General features: G+C 35.9%; 1 protein-coding gene across 1 annotated transcript; it reads right to left on the reverse strand.

Moving 5' to 3' along the window:
- Positions 1 to 765: 765 nt before the first annotated feature.
- On the reverse strand, positions 766 to 22,213 carry LOC104542507 (myotubularin-related protein 13-like; the record flags this gene model as incomplete). Its single annotated transcript, XM_010186844.1, has 11 exons — positions 22,147 to 22,213; positions 15,476 to 15,608; positions 13,755 to 13,863; positions 12,907 to 13,020; positions 11,988 to 12,065; positions 10,193 to 10,306; positions 9,534 to 9,662; positions 8,687 to 8,785; positions 4,701 to 4,905; positions 2,405 to 2,514; positions 766 to 915 (listed from the first exon to the last, which is right to left on the reverse strand). Coding segments are annotated over exons 1-11 (1,308 nt in total), but the record flags the coding sequence as incomplete, so codon positions are not given.
- Between the last annotated feature and the right edge of the window lie 39 nt (positions 22,214 to 22,252).

A 22,252-nucleotide genomic window follows, 5' to 3' on the forward strand; every position in this document is an offset into this window, starting at 1 on the left:
AATTCTAAAAAATACTACTGCACTCTCAAATATCAGACTGAAAACACTGACATCCACAAAATATTTCTAACAGTGAATTCCCAACAAATAAAGCTAAAACAGAACAATTACTCAAATAAAAGTCAACAGAAGTCATCCACATATTTTACACTCACAAGTAGCTGCCACCATATGCTGATGTTTATTCAGCACAAAATTATTTATCAGTAGAATAACTTAGTAGGTGAACTGCAAAGACCTTCAATGAGTCTCACAAACTGAGACGTCACTGTAAGAAACAGAACCACCACCATGAATCATGGAAGCAGAAAATAAGCTTTTTTCTTGAAGTATGTTTGCACTTGCGACGACAGAGGACAAACTTATGTTTTCTTTTAACTGAGCAGTGGCTAATACACATTTGAGGAGCTCAAAGCTGAAAATGTCCTGGAAAAGCTAACACTCGTTAATTTAAAAAGTACTTCAAGCCATTAAGAGAAATGACTTCAATACTTAGCAAAACTGAAAATTATATCTAAATTACTGATAATGGGAAAGGTTTTCTTTCTGTTTTTCGTATCAGGCAGATCTGTACAGACCTGAGTGTTTTGCTTATCCTTTCAACAACAAAATAGCTTAAACCCATTGTCAAGTAGTATCTGCTGAATCACTCCAGTACACGGTCCTACAATTGAATTATTTTGCTTCTCCACATGACTAAACAATTTTTTGCTTATCATAACAGCAAAATGGACAACCAATAACCAAAACCTTCACACACTGTACCTGCAAAGCACAGTTCATCATTCGCACAACGTAGTCAAACTGCTGATGGTCCAGGATTGCTCGATTCTGTTTCACATGCAGGCCTAATTCCTGTGTCAGGCAGTGCCGAGCTGCCTTTCCTTTTAAGGCTCTCAGAGCTGCAGGCAAGGTCTGGAGACAAGAAAATCTAACTTTATGAAAATGAAATTAAATGGCACTGTTCATACTGAGTATCATTCATTCTTTATTAAGAAACTGCAAATGACAGTAAAGAATAACTTTGGAAATTACTCATTAGCTTGAATAGCAAACTTTCACATAATGGTCAATTTAGCTTGAGTAACTAAGTATTACATTTTTCCATGTTTTTGTCAAATGCATGAAACATTTCTCACCTACATCTGTAAATAGATATGATTGAATACAGACAGGCGTTGAACGATGTGAAATCAGAAATGGATTATAGTGCCTGAAAGCGAGTGCTGTATTCTGTACCAGGCAGGCCAGGTCTCCAGTTAGCGTATCAAGGCCAACCAGCGTGTTTCTCGATAAGCAGTGAATGACAAATGGCTTTACAAGTGGCATACCTCTCATAGCAACGAAGCCACGAGACTGTTATGCAGTTTAACCTAAAACTGTGCCAACAGAATATTTAGGCCAATGTTTTAAAGATGCAGCAAGTGCTACATCAGTGATTATCAGCTGTGGCCCTTTAGACTAGATTTAATGGGTGGTAACAGATAAATAAGAAAAAGCCTGTTGTCTAAGGTCAAATTTACCATGCAGGGGGACAAAAACCTACTGAAATTTTCCAAGTGCCTGTAAGCTGAAAGATTAAAAACTACTGTGTTACACATGCATCAAAACTCCTTAGAAAGAGCTACACATTTTATTACGACTTGTCCCATATTAATTTCCATAACATAGCTTGTAAATCAAAAAACGCTTATTTTTTATCTTGAGCTGCACAGTCTCAGAGATACAGAGGTGATACTTTTCTGAGAAATAAGAAAAATTCCTAAAATAATTTTACAGTAATTTTGATTTATGGAATTAGATTTGAGTGCAAGTTTGAGTGATTATTCTAGAATCAGTAACTGAAAACTCTACAGACAAAGTCTACAAAACCAGACAACTTCTTAATGTGAAAAAATAAGGTTGTCAAGGAGGACAACTCACTAGTACATTCTGTGAAGACAGACATGCCAAATATTTACAGTCACCTCTGAGTTCTATCAAAATATTGATTTTTAAAAACAGCAAAATTTGCCGTGCTGACAGTTAAAGAGTATTGGCTGACAAAGACTGAAACATCTATGTATGCCTCTTGTTTACATTCCTCCTAATCAATACTGCTAGATGAATATATATCCCTTTTTTAAAAAAAATCAGGTGGACAATACTATTCATAATGGCAATATAAATTGGCAAAAAGAGCATCAACGCACATAGTATTACAAACAGCTTTACAAATCCATTGGCTTCGTATTAGATAGAGTACTGCATTTAGAAGATTAGTATTACTGCTTACTTCATTCATTTAAATGGTTAAAATAATCACTAGTATTTGATACAAGACTTCAAAATGTACTGTGTGAGTTTATTCTCTCATTAACAGAACAGAAGCTTATTTGGGAAAGTTAAAATTTCATTTAATTACCTTCTCAGTCTCCAAAAATTTGTTTTCAAAAATGAATGAGATGCAGTTTCTAACAACTTCCAGCCTTTGTGCACTGTTGAAAACTGTGCTTCCTTTTTCCATTATAGAAACTAATAAAGAAAAAGAAGAATATACTGCTGTAAAACATCTTCTGCAAGAGACGCAAAGAATACTAGAAAGTTTAGAAACAAAAATGTGCCCTCCATTCTGTTAGTAGGCATACACAGATGAACATAAGATCCTAGAGCTTTGGTTTTCCAATACTTCTGATGAGAGTGCTCTGAATTCTAACTAGAGCAGTTGATCCTCTTTACTAATTGTTCTATTTGTCTCACTCAGACGCAAAGATTTCCCAGCCTGTAATATATTAATGAAATATATAAGTAGATACAAATTAATTAAAAAAATCGGTATCTGTGTGTGTGTGTGTTCTGCAGTGAACTACGTAGCCTTGCATGTTTTAAGCAGTAGACAGTTATTTTTTCCTAAAGTATTCATTGGCCGTGTCAACAATTCTGTGACATGGAATAAAATCTGACAGACCTGTTCTCTTATCTAGATTCTAATTTGCTGAGATCTAAAGATTACTTTCTTAAAGTGGTGTTTTGCTCTGTGTTGTCAAGAAAATACAAAATGAAAAAACCAACATTCTCTTTTTCTCTTTGGTATCAAGTAAATACAATATAAATGCAGAATATGGCCTTCTTGTAGCTAACTATGAGCTCCTAACATCCAAGGATTTTGATACACAGGACAGTATGAGTGTGAAAGCTGTTCCTTGAAAAAACAACTAGGACATAGAAAACAACTTACTAAGAAAGAAAACCTTCTGTTGCATCTACCCTTTTAAAGAAAGACAACAGAACACAAGCACATACCCTTCAAATTTTCTGTAAGTATCAGATTCAATGATTCACCAGCAAAGGCAGGTGAATATTGTTTATCCTCCTCTTACATAAACCCAAAGAGAAACAGGGTTGGAAGGGGCTATCTAGTTCATCCTGCTGTCCCTAGACAGGATCAACTGTATTTACGCTACTTCTCTTGTTTGTCTAATATGTTCCCAAAGCTCCGTGATAACAGAGACTCCATGGCTCCCCAAGAAGTCCATTTAACAGCCTCGCAATCCTCATTTTACCAAGATTTTCCTGACAAAACACTCTAGTCTTGTGCTGTAATTAAACCCACTACTTCTCATCACCAAAGATCATTCGCTTTCAACATGCTCTAATGTAACTGAAGACTGCTGATATGTGTTCCCTCAGTCTTCTATTTTTCAGTCTAAACAACTTCATCGTCTGTCGTAGGTCACATTCTCCAGACCGTTGGTCACTCTTGTTGCTTTCTTCTGGATCCCTTCCAACAGGATAAAAAATGGAGACAGTCTTCCAGTGTCCAAAAATGGATACAAACAGTCCAGCTGAGATCTTAATGAGTACAAGGAAAGGATTTCTCCATGGGGTTCACTGACTGCACTCCTGTTTATATGTCCTACTAAGATGTTTGTCCTTTTTACAATAGCTTGATACAGTTTGCCCCACGATCATTACAATCTCCAAATTAATTTCTGAAGAACTGTTGCCTGGTCAGCTGATCATGTCTGTGCAAGTGCAACACCTTATTTGAAGAAAAACAGCAGAGAAGGACAAAATTCAACAGAGAATAGATCTCTAATTTTGAATTCTAATGCCCCCTTTCAAAGGTTTTGCAAGCTTTGCTAGCTTCATGTTCCCTGCAAGTTTACTAAACATACTCGTTCATGCCAAATTCACACCGATGAATAGGACTATAACATAGATTTTTTTCTTGCATTAAGATTGAGAGGCCTACAATGTCTACATCTATCTTAATATTTAAATATACACATATTTAGTTTTAGACAGATGCTACGTTCGTTCCTTGCCTTTTTCCAGTAATTTACATGTCTTCCATTAGTGTCAAATGAGAAACCAGAACAGTTCAAAGCTTGGTTCAGCCAAATTTACAAGTAACCTACAGTGATATTCATCAGACCTAGAGGAGTAGACAATACTTAATTTAATGGTTGAGTCTAACTCAGATCAAATCTTTTTTTGTTGTTAGTAATTATGCCACTCATACTCTGGATGTTTGACTTAGTAAAGGCTGATGCAAAAGGGCTTTTAAAATTGCAAAGGCAAAGAGGCAAGTTGATGTACTAAAGGTTACTACAATCACTAAAAATACTGTAATAACGTCAAAGCAAGACATTACAGTCATGCTAATCATATATTCAACTTACGAGATAGCAGCTAAGTCAGGGAACAAGCAAACTCACCAACAGGGGGACCTGCTGGAACAACGCACTTCTTGTCCCCTCGGGTGGCAGGGGGGGCACCCTGACTCTTTGCGAGACCTTCCTGGAGGAGCTCCTGCACCCGGCATTCATTGATCCAGGGGAAAGGGAGGATGTGAACCCGCAAGTGGGAGCCCTCCGTGGGCCGCGGCACTTTCTGGAATGCTATGTGGGGATTGGGATTCTCCTGCAGGTCAAAAGCAAAAGGTTACACACCAATGTGTCAGTCAGTGTTACCATCTGTCTCATCCAGTTTTATTGCTATTTTGTGTATCTCTAATACCTGACAGATAAAGAAGCCTAATGCAGTTGACTAATATTGTGTTTCATATTTATACCATCTTTAATTCATTATCTGTAATACTTCCAACTTTGTTAAAGGTTTTTATGAAACTATTTTTGACAACACACAAAATTCAAAAAGAAAGAGAGCAAATGAAAATCACTGCTTAACTTAGATTGATTTTAAGCAACTTAATGAATATTTAGGACTAGAATAGAAATTAGTTTGACAAGCAACCTCTTCACTAGAGAGAAGGTTGAAGAATATTAAAACATGCTATCTCTTCACTGACTACTGAGAAATGAAATATTCTCATCTTGACCACGCCTGTGAAGTGAATATTCATTTTTGTACCATGTTGTATCCAACTATGGCCATTCCTCATTAGGGACCAATCTTCTATGTCCTGCATGTCTCATATGTCACACATCTTACTGTTTGCATGAAAAATAAAATAGAAAGTTAATATAGGCGATCAAAGAGAGTAAATGATGGGCCCAAACTAAAAGGAAAGTAAAAAGAAGCTGTCACATCAGATTTTGGGCTGTTCTCAAAGGATAGAAAAGACTTCTATTGTTCCAAAACCAAAAGAAATTCCACTGTGAACATAAATGTTTGCCTATAATGATTTTTCACTCACTCTTATGGTCTTTGTTTTCATTTGAAAGAAAATGCAATAAGGAGTCCCAAAGAAAGTTTCTTCAGAATTAAAATAAATCCAAAAGATCATTTTCACATTGCAGAACACCAACATATTTGTTTTGACAAAATAATTTCTGCATCTGCCACTATGTAATTATCATATTTGTCTTGATCTGAACATTATCATACAACACTGCGATACTGAAGACATTAGCAAAATACGCCCTTGTACCATACAACAGAGATGTGACTCTCTGTGGGATATTCAAAGACTTGCTCTATGTTGGTAGCTCTCTTGGCATCTGTCAATACCAGATGCAGCACCAGTGCAATACATGTTCATTTATGCGGACGTGCATCTTCTTCCTCTGGTGTCCAGCGACCAGAAAGACCATGTACACCACACTAAGTTTCACTTAACTGTGTCCACATTGATTTCAGCTTGCTTAAAACTCACTTTCAAGAAAGATATCCTGAAGAGAGCAAGAGACGAAAATTCACCATTTCTTTGATTTTTTTTCCTCAAATGATTACTAGTCTTCCCTGTTTGTTTGGGGTTTTTTTCCAGCTGCAGGTTGTACCTTTTCCAAAATACAGCTGAGTTCTGCATGTCCCACAACGACTCTACCACCATTCAAAGGATCACATCTCACATCTTGAGGAGTGTAATGATCAAACAAGACTTTAATCTCTTCATTCACATACCAGGGGTTATCATTAATCATGTCTGAATTTACTGTTTTCCAATTTCACTTTATGCTGTTACTTATTACTGGCTACGTACCCCTGCCAAACAGCACTATTCAATCAATTAGGTTTCTGTTGTACAAGCACAACTAGCTTGCAATAAAACTTATAAAGAGGGGCTAGCTTGATACGTTCATTTACGGGAGCAAAACGCAACAAGGAGATCAAATGCATCGACTTGAGAAACAGCAGTCAAAGTAAACCAGCTACTAAGCCATACAAATTCTCCGCAGAGGAAAGTTTAATCACACAAGCCAAAAAATCCAGCTAGATAGCAGCAGATGCCAGGAGAAACAAGGCAGAGAAAGGGAACACAATCTCTGCAGCGGCTGACAGATGACATATAGAAAAAAAGCCAGAAAGGGAGAGTAACTATTTCACGTTCCATTTCATGGAGAAGAGACATGCAGGGGAAAGACAGAGAAAGAGTTACTTTAATCTTGGCCATCACAAACCTAATCTCAGCTGTATATCCTATTAGGAATGTAGGTCTAATGTCTCCGACTACTGAAGGAGTATATGCCAAAAACTTGTCTAGATTTTCCACTTGCACCAGTGAGACTAATAGAAACACTATCTCTCCCTAACAAACCTTGTTTTTCATATGTATCTAGACTGTCACAGCTATAATCTTACGACTATTTAAACTGGGGAACAAGAACTCACAATATGTCATGCACTGAGTTGAAAATCAGGCAGCTCTAGGCGTAACTTACAGAAGCAATGTTACTCATCACAGTGCTGACTGTGCTGAGTAAAATGTGACTCTTGAATACACTAAGTCACTGACAGTGGTAGTGAAGTAGCAGGTCAATCACAATGGTAAAAATAAATCTTATCCTAAGAGAAGACTAAAATAAATTAGTTTTGATACTGATTTTAGGAAATAATGTAAGCGAAAAGTTGCACACATGCACATTCACTTACGCTTTATAGGCTCTTGCATTCTAAAAAGGATCTATATCCACTAGAAAACAAATGTTCACCATTTACATTGGAGGAATTCAGTATCATAATAACAACTATATTGTTTGCAGCAATTTCCCATGTTTATGGGATAGTACCACAATAATCATATGCTTATCCCCTAACTGTTCGGGAAATCCAACTGTTTAAAGAAACTTTAGTGAAATACTCCTCATTTTTTCTGCTACATCTATGCCAAATTTGAATTCACTCATCTCTGGCATCTCAGTAAAAGAACCAGACTAGTTTACTTTAATATTGCCCATTGACTTTCTAATGAAAATAACAGTCCTGAATGCCGCAGAAATGTCAACTAATACACCTTCTGACAGTGGTAACCTGAAAGATCGACTGGAATTTAGAAAATGTACACTGCACTGGTAGTAAAGTTTATGGAAAAGATACTAATTTTACCCCAACGACTGCATTGAGACTGACAAAATGCATAAAAGCAATTCATTTTGGAAAAAACAAAACTCGGCACACACACAACCCAACCCCTCGCCCTCCAAACACCCCAGAACTTCAATATTAAGCAATACTTAGTAATTCTTGTGATTTTTTAATAGAACTGTAGATTTAAATCATAGTTTTGGGGAAGCGGACCATGGAAAAGAAAGGGTGATAAAGGTGCTGTCTGATAGCATAATAGATATTGCTCTGTGGAGTCTGAATAACCACAGGAAGTGTGAGGGAGAGGGAGATTAGCTGATGCCAGAAAAAAAAAAGCCAACCCAAAGCCAAAACAACAAAAAAAGCTAAGGGATTGGTAAGAGATTTTATAAAAGCACCATGTAACAAAGGCATGACAGGAAGGCAAGAATGAAACTGGAAATGGTATTCTAGGAAACCTAAATAGTCCAAGAAACAGTCTGTAAGAAATTAAGCAGAGCTCACTGAACACACAAACTGTGGGGGCTGTGTTGCACATCAGGAAAGATCTGCTGAAAGTATATGTTATGCTATATTAGATGTACAGCTTTCATATGGCAAACTGTTGAAAGGCAAAAGAGACATGTTTGGCATGGACAGATTGCAGCAAAGAAAATAACAGTTCATATACATTATGTGAATACACACTAAGAATACAATGCTCAGTAGCTACATGTAAATCAATATCTGCATTAATAAATCGATATTACTTTATTGAACTTCCTTCACAGGTACAAAATTGGTGACACTGAAAGTTATAAAGTCTTTTGCCATAACGCTGATGATGACTACCACAAGCAGTCATTTCCATTTTCAGATACTGGATCAATCTCAGAAAAAAATCGTTTTCAATGTTACTATCTCAACTCTACAAGTGCAGCAGGTACAGTAAACTTACATTTCTGAAGAGCTGTTCTGCAAGTTCTCTAACATGCTTTATCATTTTTGGTGGATTACCTTCCTCAGCTTTAATTCTTTCAACTTCAAAGGCCACCAACTTCAGAACAAAGAAACAAACAAACAAACAAGAAAAGCCCAAATGTTTACAATTCAACTAATCATAATTTATTTCTTATTTAAATTATGAAAAGTTAATCTTAAATTGAAACTGAGCAAAGAAAACTGAACATTGAAAAATGTGCAATGTTACCTTGCTCTGGAACATGAGACATTTTCACTTTCTTACAGAGCTTCTGCTACCAGATGTTATAGTGCTACATACCTTTAACATTTCTAATGCCACAACTCTTATTTCTCATATATATACACTACTGTTATACAGAATTAATACCAAACTTATTTGTACTCCACATTCAAATAAAAGCCAGGACAGTATAAAGATGGCATGACTTAAAAAAACAAAAAGTTTGACCCAGCTTATATTGCTGCATATGTATTTAATTTCATATTTCTCAATTACTTTTTCAAAGTTTTTAAGAATATAATTAAATTCTTCAAAATAATTCTGTACTGGCTCATGTGATGCATTACGAAATTCCAAACCTGACAACAGGAACAGCATTACCATGACTTATATAGCTGTTTAGCTTCATACATATGCGCAGGGCATAATTTTCTGGAAGTAATTTAGAAATGTATGCTTAATAGAATATGAGAATTGAGAATTTTAATATAAATTTTATATAATAAACAGTGAGAATTCAGAAGCATTTCAACAGTTTTGCACATGCTGAAATATCATAGGTACATTTTAATCTACTTGGGAATACAGAAACAGTTTTTACCTCATCAAAAAGATCACAGGCTCTGAAAGGAGGACCCCTCTCTGACACAAAACCAGCAAACGCCATTCCATTGAGAACTTTGGTTAGAAAGTCGTTCTCAATTAAGCCTCGCTGCCCCAAGAAGGCTGCCTGCAATAAAGAGAAAAAAATGCATGTATTTTATCAGTCAAAACTACAGCCAGCTATTTCTATACTAGCAGTTAAACATTTTCACCAGCTTACACTAATATGTGCTACTTTCTAATTAAACCTTTCATATTACCTAGTATATTTTGGTACCTAAACTCAGGAGTGGTATCACAGGAAGTTTAATGCACACACTTCATAAATCTCACAGGTAATAAAAAAGAAAACCAGTACTTTCAAGTATTGTCTTCTAATTACATACATATGTTTTCAGAATTACTTAATGATTCCTCAAATGTTTATTTGTATTAAATTTTATCGTTTAGTGTGTTTCCACATTTCATCACTGTCCCGGCAATTAGTCCCACTGAAATGCCTTGATATAGTGCTATGTCCAGATGATACGTTTATCACATGTAGATTATTTCTTTTATTTTATTTTAAACTTTAACACTTGTTCAAAAGGCAAGTTCATGGGAATAACGTGACATAAACGAATACTAACTAAATATACATAACTGCTTTTCTTTTACCTTATGGAAATGAATTACTGGTTCAGCATGAATTCTGATCAGCTGAAGACATGACCGGTATCCTTGGAAAAGTTGCGCAAATAGCCTAAGGAAGATTGCTCGCACTTCTTTATCCTGTAAGCAGTAATTGAATATGCTGTCAAAACATTTTGTATTCTAAACTTTTCCACACTTTGTATAAAGGTATCTGAGAAATGCCTACAAATTCACCAAACAAACAATGCAGCAGTGTAGCATAGAAGCAGAGACACTTGTACACATACAAAGTTACCTTACATGAGGCTGCAGTTTGACTGACCTGTCCTCAAACAACAATGACAGGTTCAGTACACAGTCACCCATTTTCTCCTACTGCTCTTTTCTATACTTGCACAACAGCCAGGACATCTTCAGCTGGCCCAGATCAAAGACCGTGATCAAATCCTGTGTCACCCACGTTATTTTATCTCAGCTCAGGTACTAACTCAGACTGCAACCATGTCTAAAAATTGAGGTCCTAAAAACTGTTTTATGACCTCAGGTTTTATGGCGTCTCAAAGGACTTTTAAAACAAACTCCAATTTTAAAAATTACAAGCAGCAAAGAATATTAGATTAACTAATCATGTAGCTGAACAGCTAATCAGCAAGTAAATATAACCTAAATGATTTAAAGCTTGAAGTGATTTTTTTAAAGAAATAAGCTGAGGTATGTATAAGATTTTTTAAAGCTGTCCTTTTGGAATATTTTTCTAGATGTCTGTTTATTCTTCACTGGAACATGTTCAATGTAATTCTATTTTAACTTAATTTTGTAAAGGCTAACTTTACCGAGAGATAGTCTTGTTTCCTTTGTATCCAGGCTGGTCTCTAGGATTTTAACAGGTACATTTGTACCTTGACTTTTTGGACTACTTGAAAACATCATAATTTCTTTCAGATTTAACAAAATTCTTATTTTGATACAAAATTGTATTTATTTGTAACTTCACTATTCCACACTTTCAAAGTGAAGTGAATTCAAAATTATTAGCTTAATTCAGCCATTAGTTTAAATAAAATCTGGATGACAATTCCTGTCTTCAGCAATGGAAAAACCCCAATCTTATAGTAAGAAACAAGAACAAGAAATTCATTGTACCACTTAAGAGTTTTACATTTTCCAATACACCTACACAAAAAACTCAAGGTGTGTTCCTAAATTGAATTGGCTTTTGGATTTTAGTTTGGGTCACCAACTCAGTTCTAGATATTCCTACATGCTAAAACAGCAGCTTTACAAAGTTGTTACACAATTACATAGTTTCATGCAGATTGACATTCTTTAAAGCCATTTAACTCTGCATGGTTAAAAACCATATACTTCCTTTCCCTATAAGTCCAAGTATACAATATATAACAATTATCATTATTGTAAAACCAGTGACTTGCATTTTGCTGACACAGCTACCACTCCTAGCCTTACGCATACTTCTTTTAAAAACCTAGATCTCGCAAGACATTTTTAACGTTTCTGAATCAGCTTAACTAGTCTATGAAACAGAGAAAGCACCGATTTAACTCAACAGACAGCAATAATAAAAGAAAAAAAGGTGCTTCCATACTAACAGAAATGCTTTTATAAAAATTTCTAATCCATTAAATGCTATTAGAGGGCAGAATGCAAAGTGCAATGGCACTTCTTTGCTCCACCAAAAATACTATGGAGAATACGGAAATGAAAAAGAAAACATAAGTAGAAACTCTTAAAAGAAAGTTAGTCTAAAATCTCAACAGTTTTCTACTGAAGAAAGTCAGACATAACACAGAAATCTTACCAGCATTTTTGAGTGTGATAAAGCTGTTCGTGGGGGAGGGAATGCATAATCTGCTGTTTCCAAATCAGGATGTAAAACCTAGAGAATTTTTAAAACAAATTTTTTTCCCCTCATTTTGCTGAGGAAAGGATAAATTACTTTTTGTACTTCTTTCTCAAATTAATATTCACTGATAGTAAGTACCTCAAACAATAGGTTGAGTTAAATTATGAAGACTGTATGGAAAGAAAGGTGGGATTAATTTCTTAGCTTCAGGTTTCTATAATTGAGCTAGTTATCAAAAACACCTATTACTGTCAAGGAAGCTAGCCAATAGTTAGGGATTGTGGAGTTGATTCAGCTGAAACAGATTAACAGACAGAAAATTCTTCTCTTTAAGATAATAAGATTTGTTCAGAATCCTGCAAATGAGGTGTTTTCTAATTTATGAAAATGACAGTAAAAAGACAAACTGAACTACTTCTTTTGGTGATTCCCTAATGTAGAAACAATCATTCCTGAATACTGATATAGGAGCATCATACAAATAAACTTTAAGACTAATTGGTTATAAATATGTTAAACTTCAAGACAATGTACAGTTGAAATGACTTTATGAAAACAGACAAGGAGCTAAACTGAACAGTAACAATGCTGCTCAAATACTGAGGTTGAACTCTTATTCAGAAATCAGGATTAGGAAGAAAAAAATTACTACCAACCTCTTGAATAGTGAAAAAAAAATCTAGGAGTAAATTACTGATTATATTAACTCTGACTTCAGACAATAAATTCGTCTAAAACCAGGAATGTTGGCATGAACCATAGTTTAAAATCTCACATTTCCAGTGTGTTTGAAAGCGATTTAATACTGAAATTAATTTTTCAGTCTTTAGAAATAGGTGAGAGGGTGGAAAATGGGGTTTGTATCAAAACATACTAGAGAAAGCGCCATTTGAGTCTGATGTAGCAGTGGCTCTGGCAACTGAGAAAGATGAATACATTCAGGAATTTTAATTGTGCCTCCATCCAGGTCTGCTATGATTACATCTAACTGTTAGGGACAAACAAAAACATTATCAGTAGTGCATACTGTCAGCATAGTTTAAAAACACAACAGTTCAAGTTTCATGATCTGCTCATAAGCTAAAAGAAACGAATTAAAACAGTACTAACTTTAATGTATAGAATACTTTTCATAAAGGTAGTACTCCAAATACTTCGTATTACTGAACCTAGCCATGAAAAATTAAGGTAAACCGAAGTAAAATGCGGCCAAACTTTCAAAAGTTACTTCTGTTTCTGGATGTTCCAGGTCCATGTTTAGTGATTTAAGACATCTAAAAGGCTGTTTGCAAAATGACAAAGTGAGGACAACTGTAAATAAAACGACGTGTTTCTAGGCACCTCTATAACTCTGGTTCAGTTTCTTCAAGCACGTGCTTTAAAAGTAAGGATAAAATAAAATAACTGAGGATACATTTGAAAATCCGGCATGAATTGTTCAAACCAGTGACAAATACACGACAAAGTGGAAATGGATCCATTCCTTTCCACCCTGCATTAGGATCAAATTGTTTCCCTTCTCTACTTTGTAGGCTCAGTGTATTTACAAAACAACTGACACTTGCTTTTTTCTCCTCTTGATAGTCTTGCCTTGCCTTCTAGAGTAATATTTGAAAAGCATACACATTGTTCATATAAACATCTCTGAAGTACAAAAAATCTCTGCCACTAAACATCACAGATGACATAGTGACCATGTACATGCTGGATAGACATACTTACAAGCTCATGAATGTCATTACGAAAGACAGAATGTACACCAATTATGAAAGGTGTTGGTGAGCTGAGAACTTCCAACAGCTGTGCAGGAAGAATTGGAATATAGGGATAGCTGTGAAAAGAATAAATAAAATAAAATAAAAGCTCCTGATTATCCCTTCACATAGGGCAGCTTTTTTTTTAATCATCTCCCTGTTATGTATCAAATTTACTATAAATACTTGTATTTTAAAAACACAAAAAATGAAAGCATTTATTAAGTACTTCTTTATAAAGTGCCATGCTGTTAAAAGAATGTCATGTAGACTCCAGAAATTATTTGTATTATAGCATCTAAAATTTCCTGTAAACAAGACTAATTAGCAAAACAATAAAAGATTGTCTGTATTTGTGACATTTATGGTCACAGAATCACAGAATATGAGAAGTTGGAAGGGACCTGGAAAGCTCCCCCAGTCCAACCCCTGCCAGAGCAGGATCACCAGAGCAGTCACACAGGAACACGGCCAGGCGGCTTTTGAATGTCTGCAGAGAAGGAGACTCCACAACCTCTCTGGGCAGCCTGAGCCATGCTCTGGCACCCTCACACTGACAAAGTTTGTCCTCATGTTCAGCTTGAACCTCCTGTGCTCCAGCTTGCTATGTTATATGGGTGTTACATTTGTCCACAACATTTCAGTAAGTAGGGACATCAAAGTTACGTATAATACTTCCATTTCTAAGAGATGGGTAGTCTGTGGCTAGACACCTACAATCCAGCCTTTTGTAAAATATCATTAGTAAGACATCCTTAAACGAAATATTTTCTGTTGATAACATTATGTATAGAATTCTAGATTTCAGACATCATTTACTTGATTTGACAGTTTTTTTAAATAGTGTTTTCATCAGAGCAATATGAAAATCCGTATCTGAATTGATGAAGGCATTTCAACACCTAATTTGTAGTCAATAAAGTTTATAACTATTTTTCTGTTAAGAAACATTCCAAAACTCACTTTCAATTTTTTTCCTTCTTATTCTACATTAAAATGAAGCCTGTCTCAGAAATATTTTAAATAAAAATGTGCTATTAAAATAAAACCATCTTTTAAAAGAGATCAGTCAGAATTAGATTTCTTCTTCCTATAAAAGTCAAATAGTCAAGACATCAAATTTTTCCATTTCAAAATGCTGGATTCAGATGTGGGGTTCTAGAGAGAACAAATTTGCTCATTTAAATTCTTTCTCTGGTGGACATTTGTCGGTAACTTTAAACTATGACACAAGCTGATGTAGACATCATCTCAGAACCACAGAATCCTTTGTGTCATAAAGGGCTTCAGGAGATCATTTATCCCAACCTTTTGCTCCAAGCAGGGTCAAGACTGAACCGAGCTCAAGTTGCCCTGGGCTTTGTCCAGTTGAGCCCTGAAAACCTACAGATATGGAGGCACCACAGGCTCTGTGTTCCACTGCCTAGATATCCTCATCATACAACACATTTGCCCTGCATCCAGTCAGAAACCTTCCTGTCCTTTGTTTTGGTCTATGACCAAATGTCATGATGCAATCAGTTTTTTATTAAAGATGTCTACAGACTAGCACTTGTATATATGATCATGAAAAACTTTGCTTATTTGAATGAACATACCACAAATCTTTTGTTAAAGACAATGTAACAGAAGTTATAAAAGGAGTTATAACATTATTCAAAGAGTTCAAACATCCAAAATTCAACTCACCTATATTTGAGAGGAAACATCAAAGACTCCAGAGCCCTACAGGCATCACTGAGCCTCTGAAAACTTGCAGAGTGAAAGAGAACTTTATTTTCTGTAAGCACGGCACAGAATAAGCTGAGTACATTTTGGATTCCTTTAAAAAAAAATAATAATAAAAAAGAACTGTAACAATGCACCAAAAGAAGAATCAAAATTACTTTAAAATGTAGCATTTTCTGGAGGAATTTTCAAAAAGCCTATGATAGATGCATATATTGCCAAACCCTAAGTTCTTCTGCTTTTTATTTAACTAGTGCAGCTTCCTTGCTATTTTTCAGGTTGCTAAAATACTATCTGAATGTATTTCTACATTTCTAACATATTGTATCATATCTCCCTTCCAATACCCCATTTAAGGATTTCCTCTTCTCAGCACAAACCCTGGCAATACTTAATAATGACTTCAAACAGCATTATGTGAATCTTCTGCTTAGCCTTCTGTGTATCTAGAATTCAATTCCAGTCACTGATTCAGGCTTAACTTCTAAACCTTTATGTATCTCCATGGGGAAGAAAATTAAAAAATCACGCTGCTGAGCTCGAAAGGAGGTAGTAAATAGGAGTCACTTGCTAGTAAGTAGCATTCTAGGAGTCACAAGTTTAAAAGGACACTAAGAGCGTACATGTCATTAGAAGGATATATTTTAAAAGAGCTGTTTAAACAAGCCCCACCAGCTTTAGGGTAAGACTCACGAATCAGATTATGGGGTTTTTTTAAGCCAACATAATTTACCTAGGAGGAAAGCCATGTGCTTCCAGGGAAAACCAAAAATACATTTCCTTTAAAACAAAGTCCCATCCTGAGAAGCAGACATGTCTGAGATACATGAGATATGCTGAAATTTATGAAATTTCCTGAAATACGCTGGTATGTATGATATTTCCCTGAGGACATGGCTTGTGTTATCAGTAAGACAGCCTGTACTACCTTTACAAACTTACTGCTAATCTTGCAGTAGTCTTCCCAGTAAGAAGTGCGACTACTGAGAGCCACTATATTCATATGATAATTAACACTCTGTTTTGCTTAAGTAATTTTTATGACTTGTTCTGACAAATCTTTTTTTTGTTCCCCAAGACGTTGTATGAAAATTTGGTTCGCTGGAGTGGAGCTTGGCTCATAAATATAAAGGGACAAGAGAGAGGGGGTATGAGAAGAAAACCTTAATTCTCAGGATGAACAACTCAAAACCATAGTAGCTCGTGCTTTCAAAGTCCATTCTCCAAGAATCCTAAGGACAGACTTATGGAATCAAAGGCAGAGACTTGAGAGAACTCAAGGACAAAAGTTTATGGATAACACTGAATTATTCTTGCAAATATTTGCTGTTGTTTTCAGTGGCAAGTATAGCGTTGGTATAAAACAAACTGCTTTATAATACACAACATAAGGACAGTGTTAAAGAGAAAATAATCGAGTATCCTTATGTGAAAGAGCACTCATCAGTGAATAGTTAGAAGCTAACTTGAAATAGTGTCCTTACTGGTGTATGTACGTCCGAGGGTATGTACATATTTGAACACAAAGTCAGAAACTGATGTCTGTTTAAAAAAGTCTCTGTAAGAAATTAAAAACTTGAACTGCCCTTTTTATACAAAACTGCCCTTGTTCCTTTCCCAAAATACTTAAAGGTTGCTTTGGAGTCTATTTTTTGCTTTAAACTAAGGTTTTGTTTCCAAGTTAAGTGGGTTTTTTACACCATTTCATTCCACATCAAGTATCTTATTAGATATTAGGGATTTTATTTGCTTTTAAACATAAGACACTTGTTTTCCATAATGAGATATTAAAATTCTCAAACAATCCCCCATAAAACTTGAATGTTCTGGCAACTATTACTGAGGAAAATAATCCCTGTAAAACTCACAAATATTCACAACATTTGGTACAACTAAATTATCTACAAAAACGCCCTTGTGATCAAAAAACCTTTAACTAAAAATTCTTTTAAAAATAGTTGTCTGTTGTGCATGTCTTAAAATTGCAATCTAGACTGAGCGGCAACAGACACAAAACATTTTCTGGATGTTATGGGCTATAAATTTTGTTTTATAAAGAAGGAAAACATTCCGACACTGAAAATATTCAACTGAAATCGAGCTGTGTAAAAAAATCACCCTTTTTTCTAGCTCTAGAACATTCTCTTGCAGTGGATTATGATGATTCAAGAGTCTAGAAGGAATATGTTAATTCTAATACCTTTAAAAGTCCCCAAACCGATCCAGTAACAGCATTTTTCACTTGAAATCTCTTCTGAATATAAGATTCCTCATCAGATATTAAAACGATACGCAATTCTCAATGGTATATAATTACTGAGCACTTAAGGCAATTTTTTTACTAACAAAATACATGACTAAAGTGGATATCAAGATTGTTTATGTTTAAGGGGGACACCTGCAAGTAATTTATATTATTTGAAAAATGGCCTTTTAAAAAGAAGATGGACACAAAACATTCTGACTTTCAAATGCTGATAACCGCCTGTGAAGCAAAACCAAAACATTATGGTTACACTGTTGGGTTTTTTTTGTCTAGTAAAAAAATTTAGAATACTTTGGCTGTACAGCACAAGATGACTCTGTCTCCTAGAACTACTAAAATCATACACTGCTGTATAGCTAATATAGGTAAACTTCTTGTTCATATATAGTATAGCGCTGAAGTTCCACTGAAGTTCAACTTTTCTATCTAATACTTTGGTAACCAGAGAAACAAGGTCTTCATTTCTGTAAGACTCAGGGGGGGAAAAAAAGTACAATAACAATTTTGTGACCTGAACTCAACTACTCTAAGCTTGGAGGTCACAAGTTCTACCCACCTCCCAAAGTTTTACTGGAGGACAAAGAGGCTATATTCAAAAGGCAACACTTACTGGAATGAAAAGAAGGGAAAGAAAAAGAAGAAATAAACCAATGGGTTTTTACATTGCAACTATTAAGCAGTGACAATACAGTTTGGGAGGCTTTCATAATTTCATCAGGAAAATTAGTCTGGTTTTGCTGTATATTAGTGGTCACAGATAAAGCTTCAGTTTGTACTCCACAAAAGCATTTTTCATTGTAGCTTAATCAGCATCAATATAATTTGGCATTTAAGATGACAATTTTTAGTTAGCTATCTCCCATGTATAACCTTGATGCCACACAGAAGAATATTTACTGCAAACGTGTTTTAATTCCATTCTGCCAGTTGGTCTCTCAGATGTTCACTTCATTTTAACTGGCCCTGAAAGTTGAACTTGAAATGTCTGCTGTGACATGCATGCACCAGATGTAGCGCCAGCTTCACAGAGTTAGACAAAAGCATTTCTTTATTTGCAGAACTTATGCAAGTGACCAAAATCGAGAGCATCTAAACACATCTCTGTCATAAACCAAGAAGCCTTGTAAGGAATAGCAGGTGCCAAAAAAACAAACAGCGAGGAGACTGGGAAATATCCAACCTTCTCTGCGAGTTTGAACAGGGACGACTGAAAGCCATCACCAAAGCAAGGAGACAGGCTGGTAAGGGCAAGGAAAGCTCACTCACCAACTGCTCACATATCAAAAGGGATAAGAAGCATTGTCTCTCCAGCTTGGCAACCCCTGTCACATGTCCAAGTTAGCAGACCCTTGGAAAAAGCAGTTAAAAGCAGCTGGGAACTGTGTACATTATTGCCACTGCAATCTCTCGTTGGCTAAAATCCCTGCACAAAGCAAGCCCTCAGCAGAGAATCAAGCACAGGACACTCATCTTCTGCACAGCCTGGCTGCGCATGTGGGCCAAGTCCACACACACACAAGAAATCTGCATGGGAAACGTGCGACGCTCTCCTCACGTAACCGACATAAATTTACACATGTTCTTAACTTCAAGCTGAACCTGGGATTGTCAATGGATTGCATTTGTATCTAAAAGTTATTCCAAAATTCTCTGGATCATTTTCTGCATTCTGAATGCATAAAAAGCAGAAAGTCACGTCACCAAAACTGGCTACATTTCAGCAGAAACAGAAAAAAAAAAGATACCAGAAATCTTGTGCGTTTGCCTTTGAAAACAAAATTATTTTCATTTCTGCAAGGTACCTACAATGCAAGTGAATACACCACAGTGAGAATATTTGACTTGTCCTGTCTAATAAGTGTTCATATAAAAATGCATAAATAACTTACAAGAAATAACAATACAATACCAAAAAACACCTCAAGAAGTCACCAAGGTCATTTCTTTAGATATCTTTCACATAAACCAGGTTAAAGTGAGAACTTCATTGGCTCTTACCCTTTTCTTTCTTGAATGAAAGCTTCACAGCCTAAGAAATATTAAATTTATACCTAAGGAGAGAAGTGCTAGAAGTGCATACAAGTGTTCTTCCATTGAGAAGATAATCACCAATATTGGCCAACTTCTTCAAAACAGGCTACTCAGTTTGGAAACACTCGGACAGTGAAACCCAGGGGCTAAACAATTCCACTGACTGAAAAACCTGTACAGCCCAGTCAGCTTCCTTGGTACCTTGGTAAGTTGTTTGCCTTCTTGTTTGGTTTTGGTTTTTGGGATTTTTTTGGGTTGTTTTTTTTTGTGGGTTTTGTGTTCTTTTTAATACTCTGTATATAATACAAAAGAATATAAAATAGATAAAACTGAGTATACAATATCAACATCTAATCTGGAATTGTATTACTTTCAAGACAATAACCAGTAGCTCAATACAAACGTATTGTTCCACACGTAGTGTGCAATACATGTTCTCAGGAATATGAGAGATACAATGACTGTGAAGGAAATTTTGGTCTGATAGAATCAAACAAATTATAAACAGTAAGACTTTTGGTTACTTTCCCTTTTTAAACCATTTAAACTATTGGTTAAATTGTTTGGCCAAGCCACCAAGGTGGTGTTTCAAGCCTTGCATGTTGTTTACTGAAAACAAACACTACTGAATATTAGCCTGAGCCCAGTTTCCTCACAGTCATGCCCTGTCTGCAACCTTGAACCATACACTGGTCTTCAGACTCCACACTACATCCGATGCTAATTTGTCACGGCATAAACAGACAACATGAAAAACAACAAACAAGTTGATTTTTACAGATTACTCTTTTGCAGTCTACAGACAGACATCCTGTAAAATATTATACATATGCTGGAAAATTTTGAATGGAGGCTTCCTGACCTTCACTGTTTTCAAGTATTTAAAGAATCTGTAATTTGTACTAAATTATCTGACATCCTACATCAGCAAATGTATCATTCTGCCTGCTTCCTGTTGTTTTAGAATTTATTTATTTAAGCCTGATTTTTTAAAAAAAACCAACCCAAACACAAAGCATACTCGACAAATCATTAACTGTCCTGCACTAAGTCAAAATATTATCACTAACTTCCTCAGATTCTGTGAAGAGTTATAAACACAAGATTTGGAAACTCAACTAGTCGAATACATTATTATGCCAATATGCCATTCTTGAATTACTGGACACAAGAAAAAGCTTAACAGACAAAATAATCCATAACTTAGCCAGACTAATCCAGGAAATGGGTCAACAAAGACTGAAAAGCCTTTCTGAAAGGCCACTGGAGAGAGCATAGTACAAGTTCTGTGCCAGGCAGTGTCAAGCTCTAAAGATAACTGTGAAAAAAGTAGAGAAAAACAAAACTCTTTTCATTTTTATTTTTAGATGTAGCAGCATAGCACTGCTAATGAACAAAATACAAGCTTTAATAAACAAGAAGCAACAATTGTACTCAGTACTCACATAGGTAATCCTCACCAAATTGCATCTGTCAATCCAAAAATTACACGGTACCTCCGGTCAACTACACACAGCTAAAACAAACCCCCAGAATTGCTGTGTCACTCAATTCAGGATCCATTCACATTTAGAAAAGTCTGAAGTTCTGTTATTAGAGTAGGACTGCACTGCACACCACGTGACGAAATCATAGCCAAACTTGCTCACAGACGGGTTGCAATCCAGCCGTGCCAGCAGAGAGTTCTGTCAGGGCTACTTTATCCTGCTTTCTAGCTGGGTGACAGAACGCGAGTCAGACAAGTACCCCAAGAGATTAACTTATTTGGTCTTTGTCAGCCTAAGGAGGAAGAGAAGTAGCCTCTAAAGCACAGAGCCTTCAGCTAAGAGTCCTGCAAAGAATCAACCATTTCATGAAGAAGGTGTTCGAACTAATTTCTGAGCACATAGAAGCAAACATGGACACGCAGTACTGGAATCAGAACACATTTTTAAAGATAAACATTTTATTTTGGAACTCAAGTGAAGGCAATTCAGTATCTGAACCATGAATGCTGCATGGTCTTTGGAAGAAGCAAGGCAGAACAAAGGCTTGTCTAAAACCAGCCTTTGGGAAGGGTGGGAAGAGGTAAGGAATGGGAGGACTATACAGAAAGATTCTAGTATAAATGCCATAAACGGCAATTGATGACGAAACAGCATATCAGACTGTGAAAATGAGTATATATATGTGTATATAAAAATGATCTCTTCAGCTGATGGCTAAATCTTCCTATCACTATTGCTTCCCAAAAGTCTACCGATACCAACTATGTCCTGTCAACACTAAGTAGATGGTTTTCATCCAAACCTAAAATTACACAGGCACAAAGAAACAAGGATTAAGCACAGTTCACGATCTACTCGGGAAGATACTTGACAGCGTCTGTCATTAGAATGTCGACAGCACTTCACTATTACCATTGTCGCTAAATCCCAGCGCAGAACTACTTAAAGGAGCAG

This window comes from Mesitornis unicolor, unplaced genomic scaffold, assembly GCF_000695765.1.
Source record: "Mesitornis unicolor isolate BGI_N332 unplaced genomic scaffold, ASM69576v1 scaffold12756, whole genome shotgun sequence".
Classification (NCBI taxonomy): domain Eukaryota; kingdom Metazoa; phylum Chordata; class Aves; order Mesitornithiformes; family Mesitornithidae; genus Mesitornis; species Mesitornis unicolor.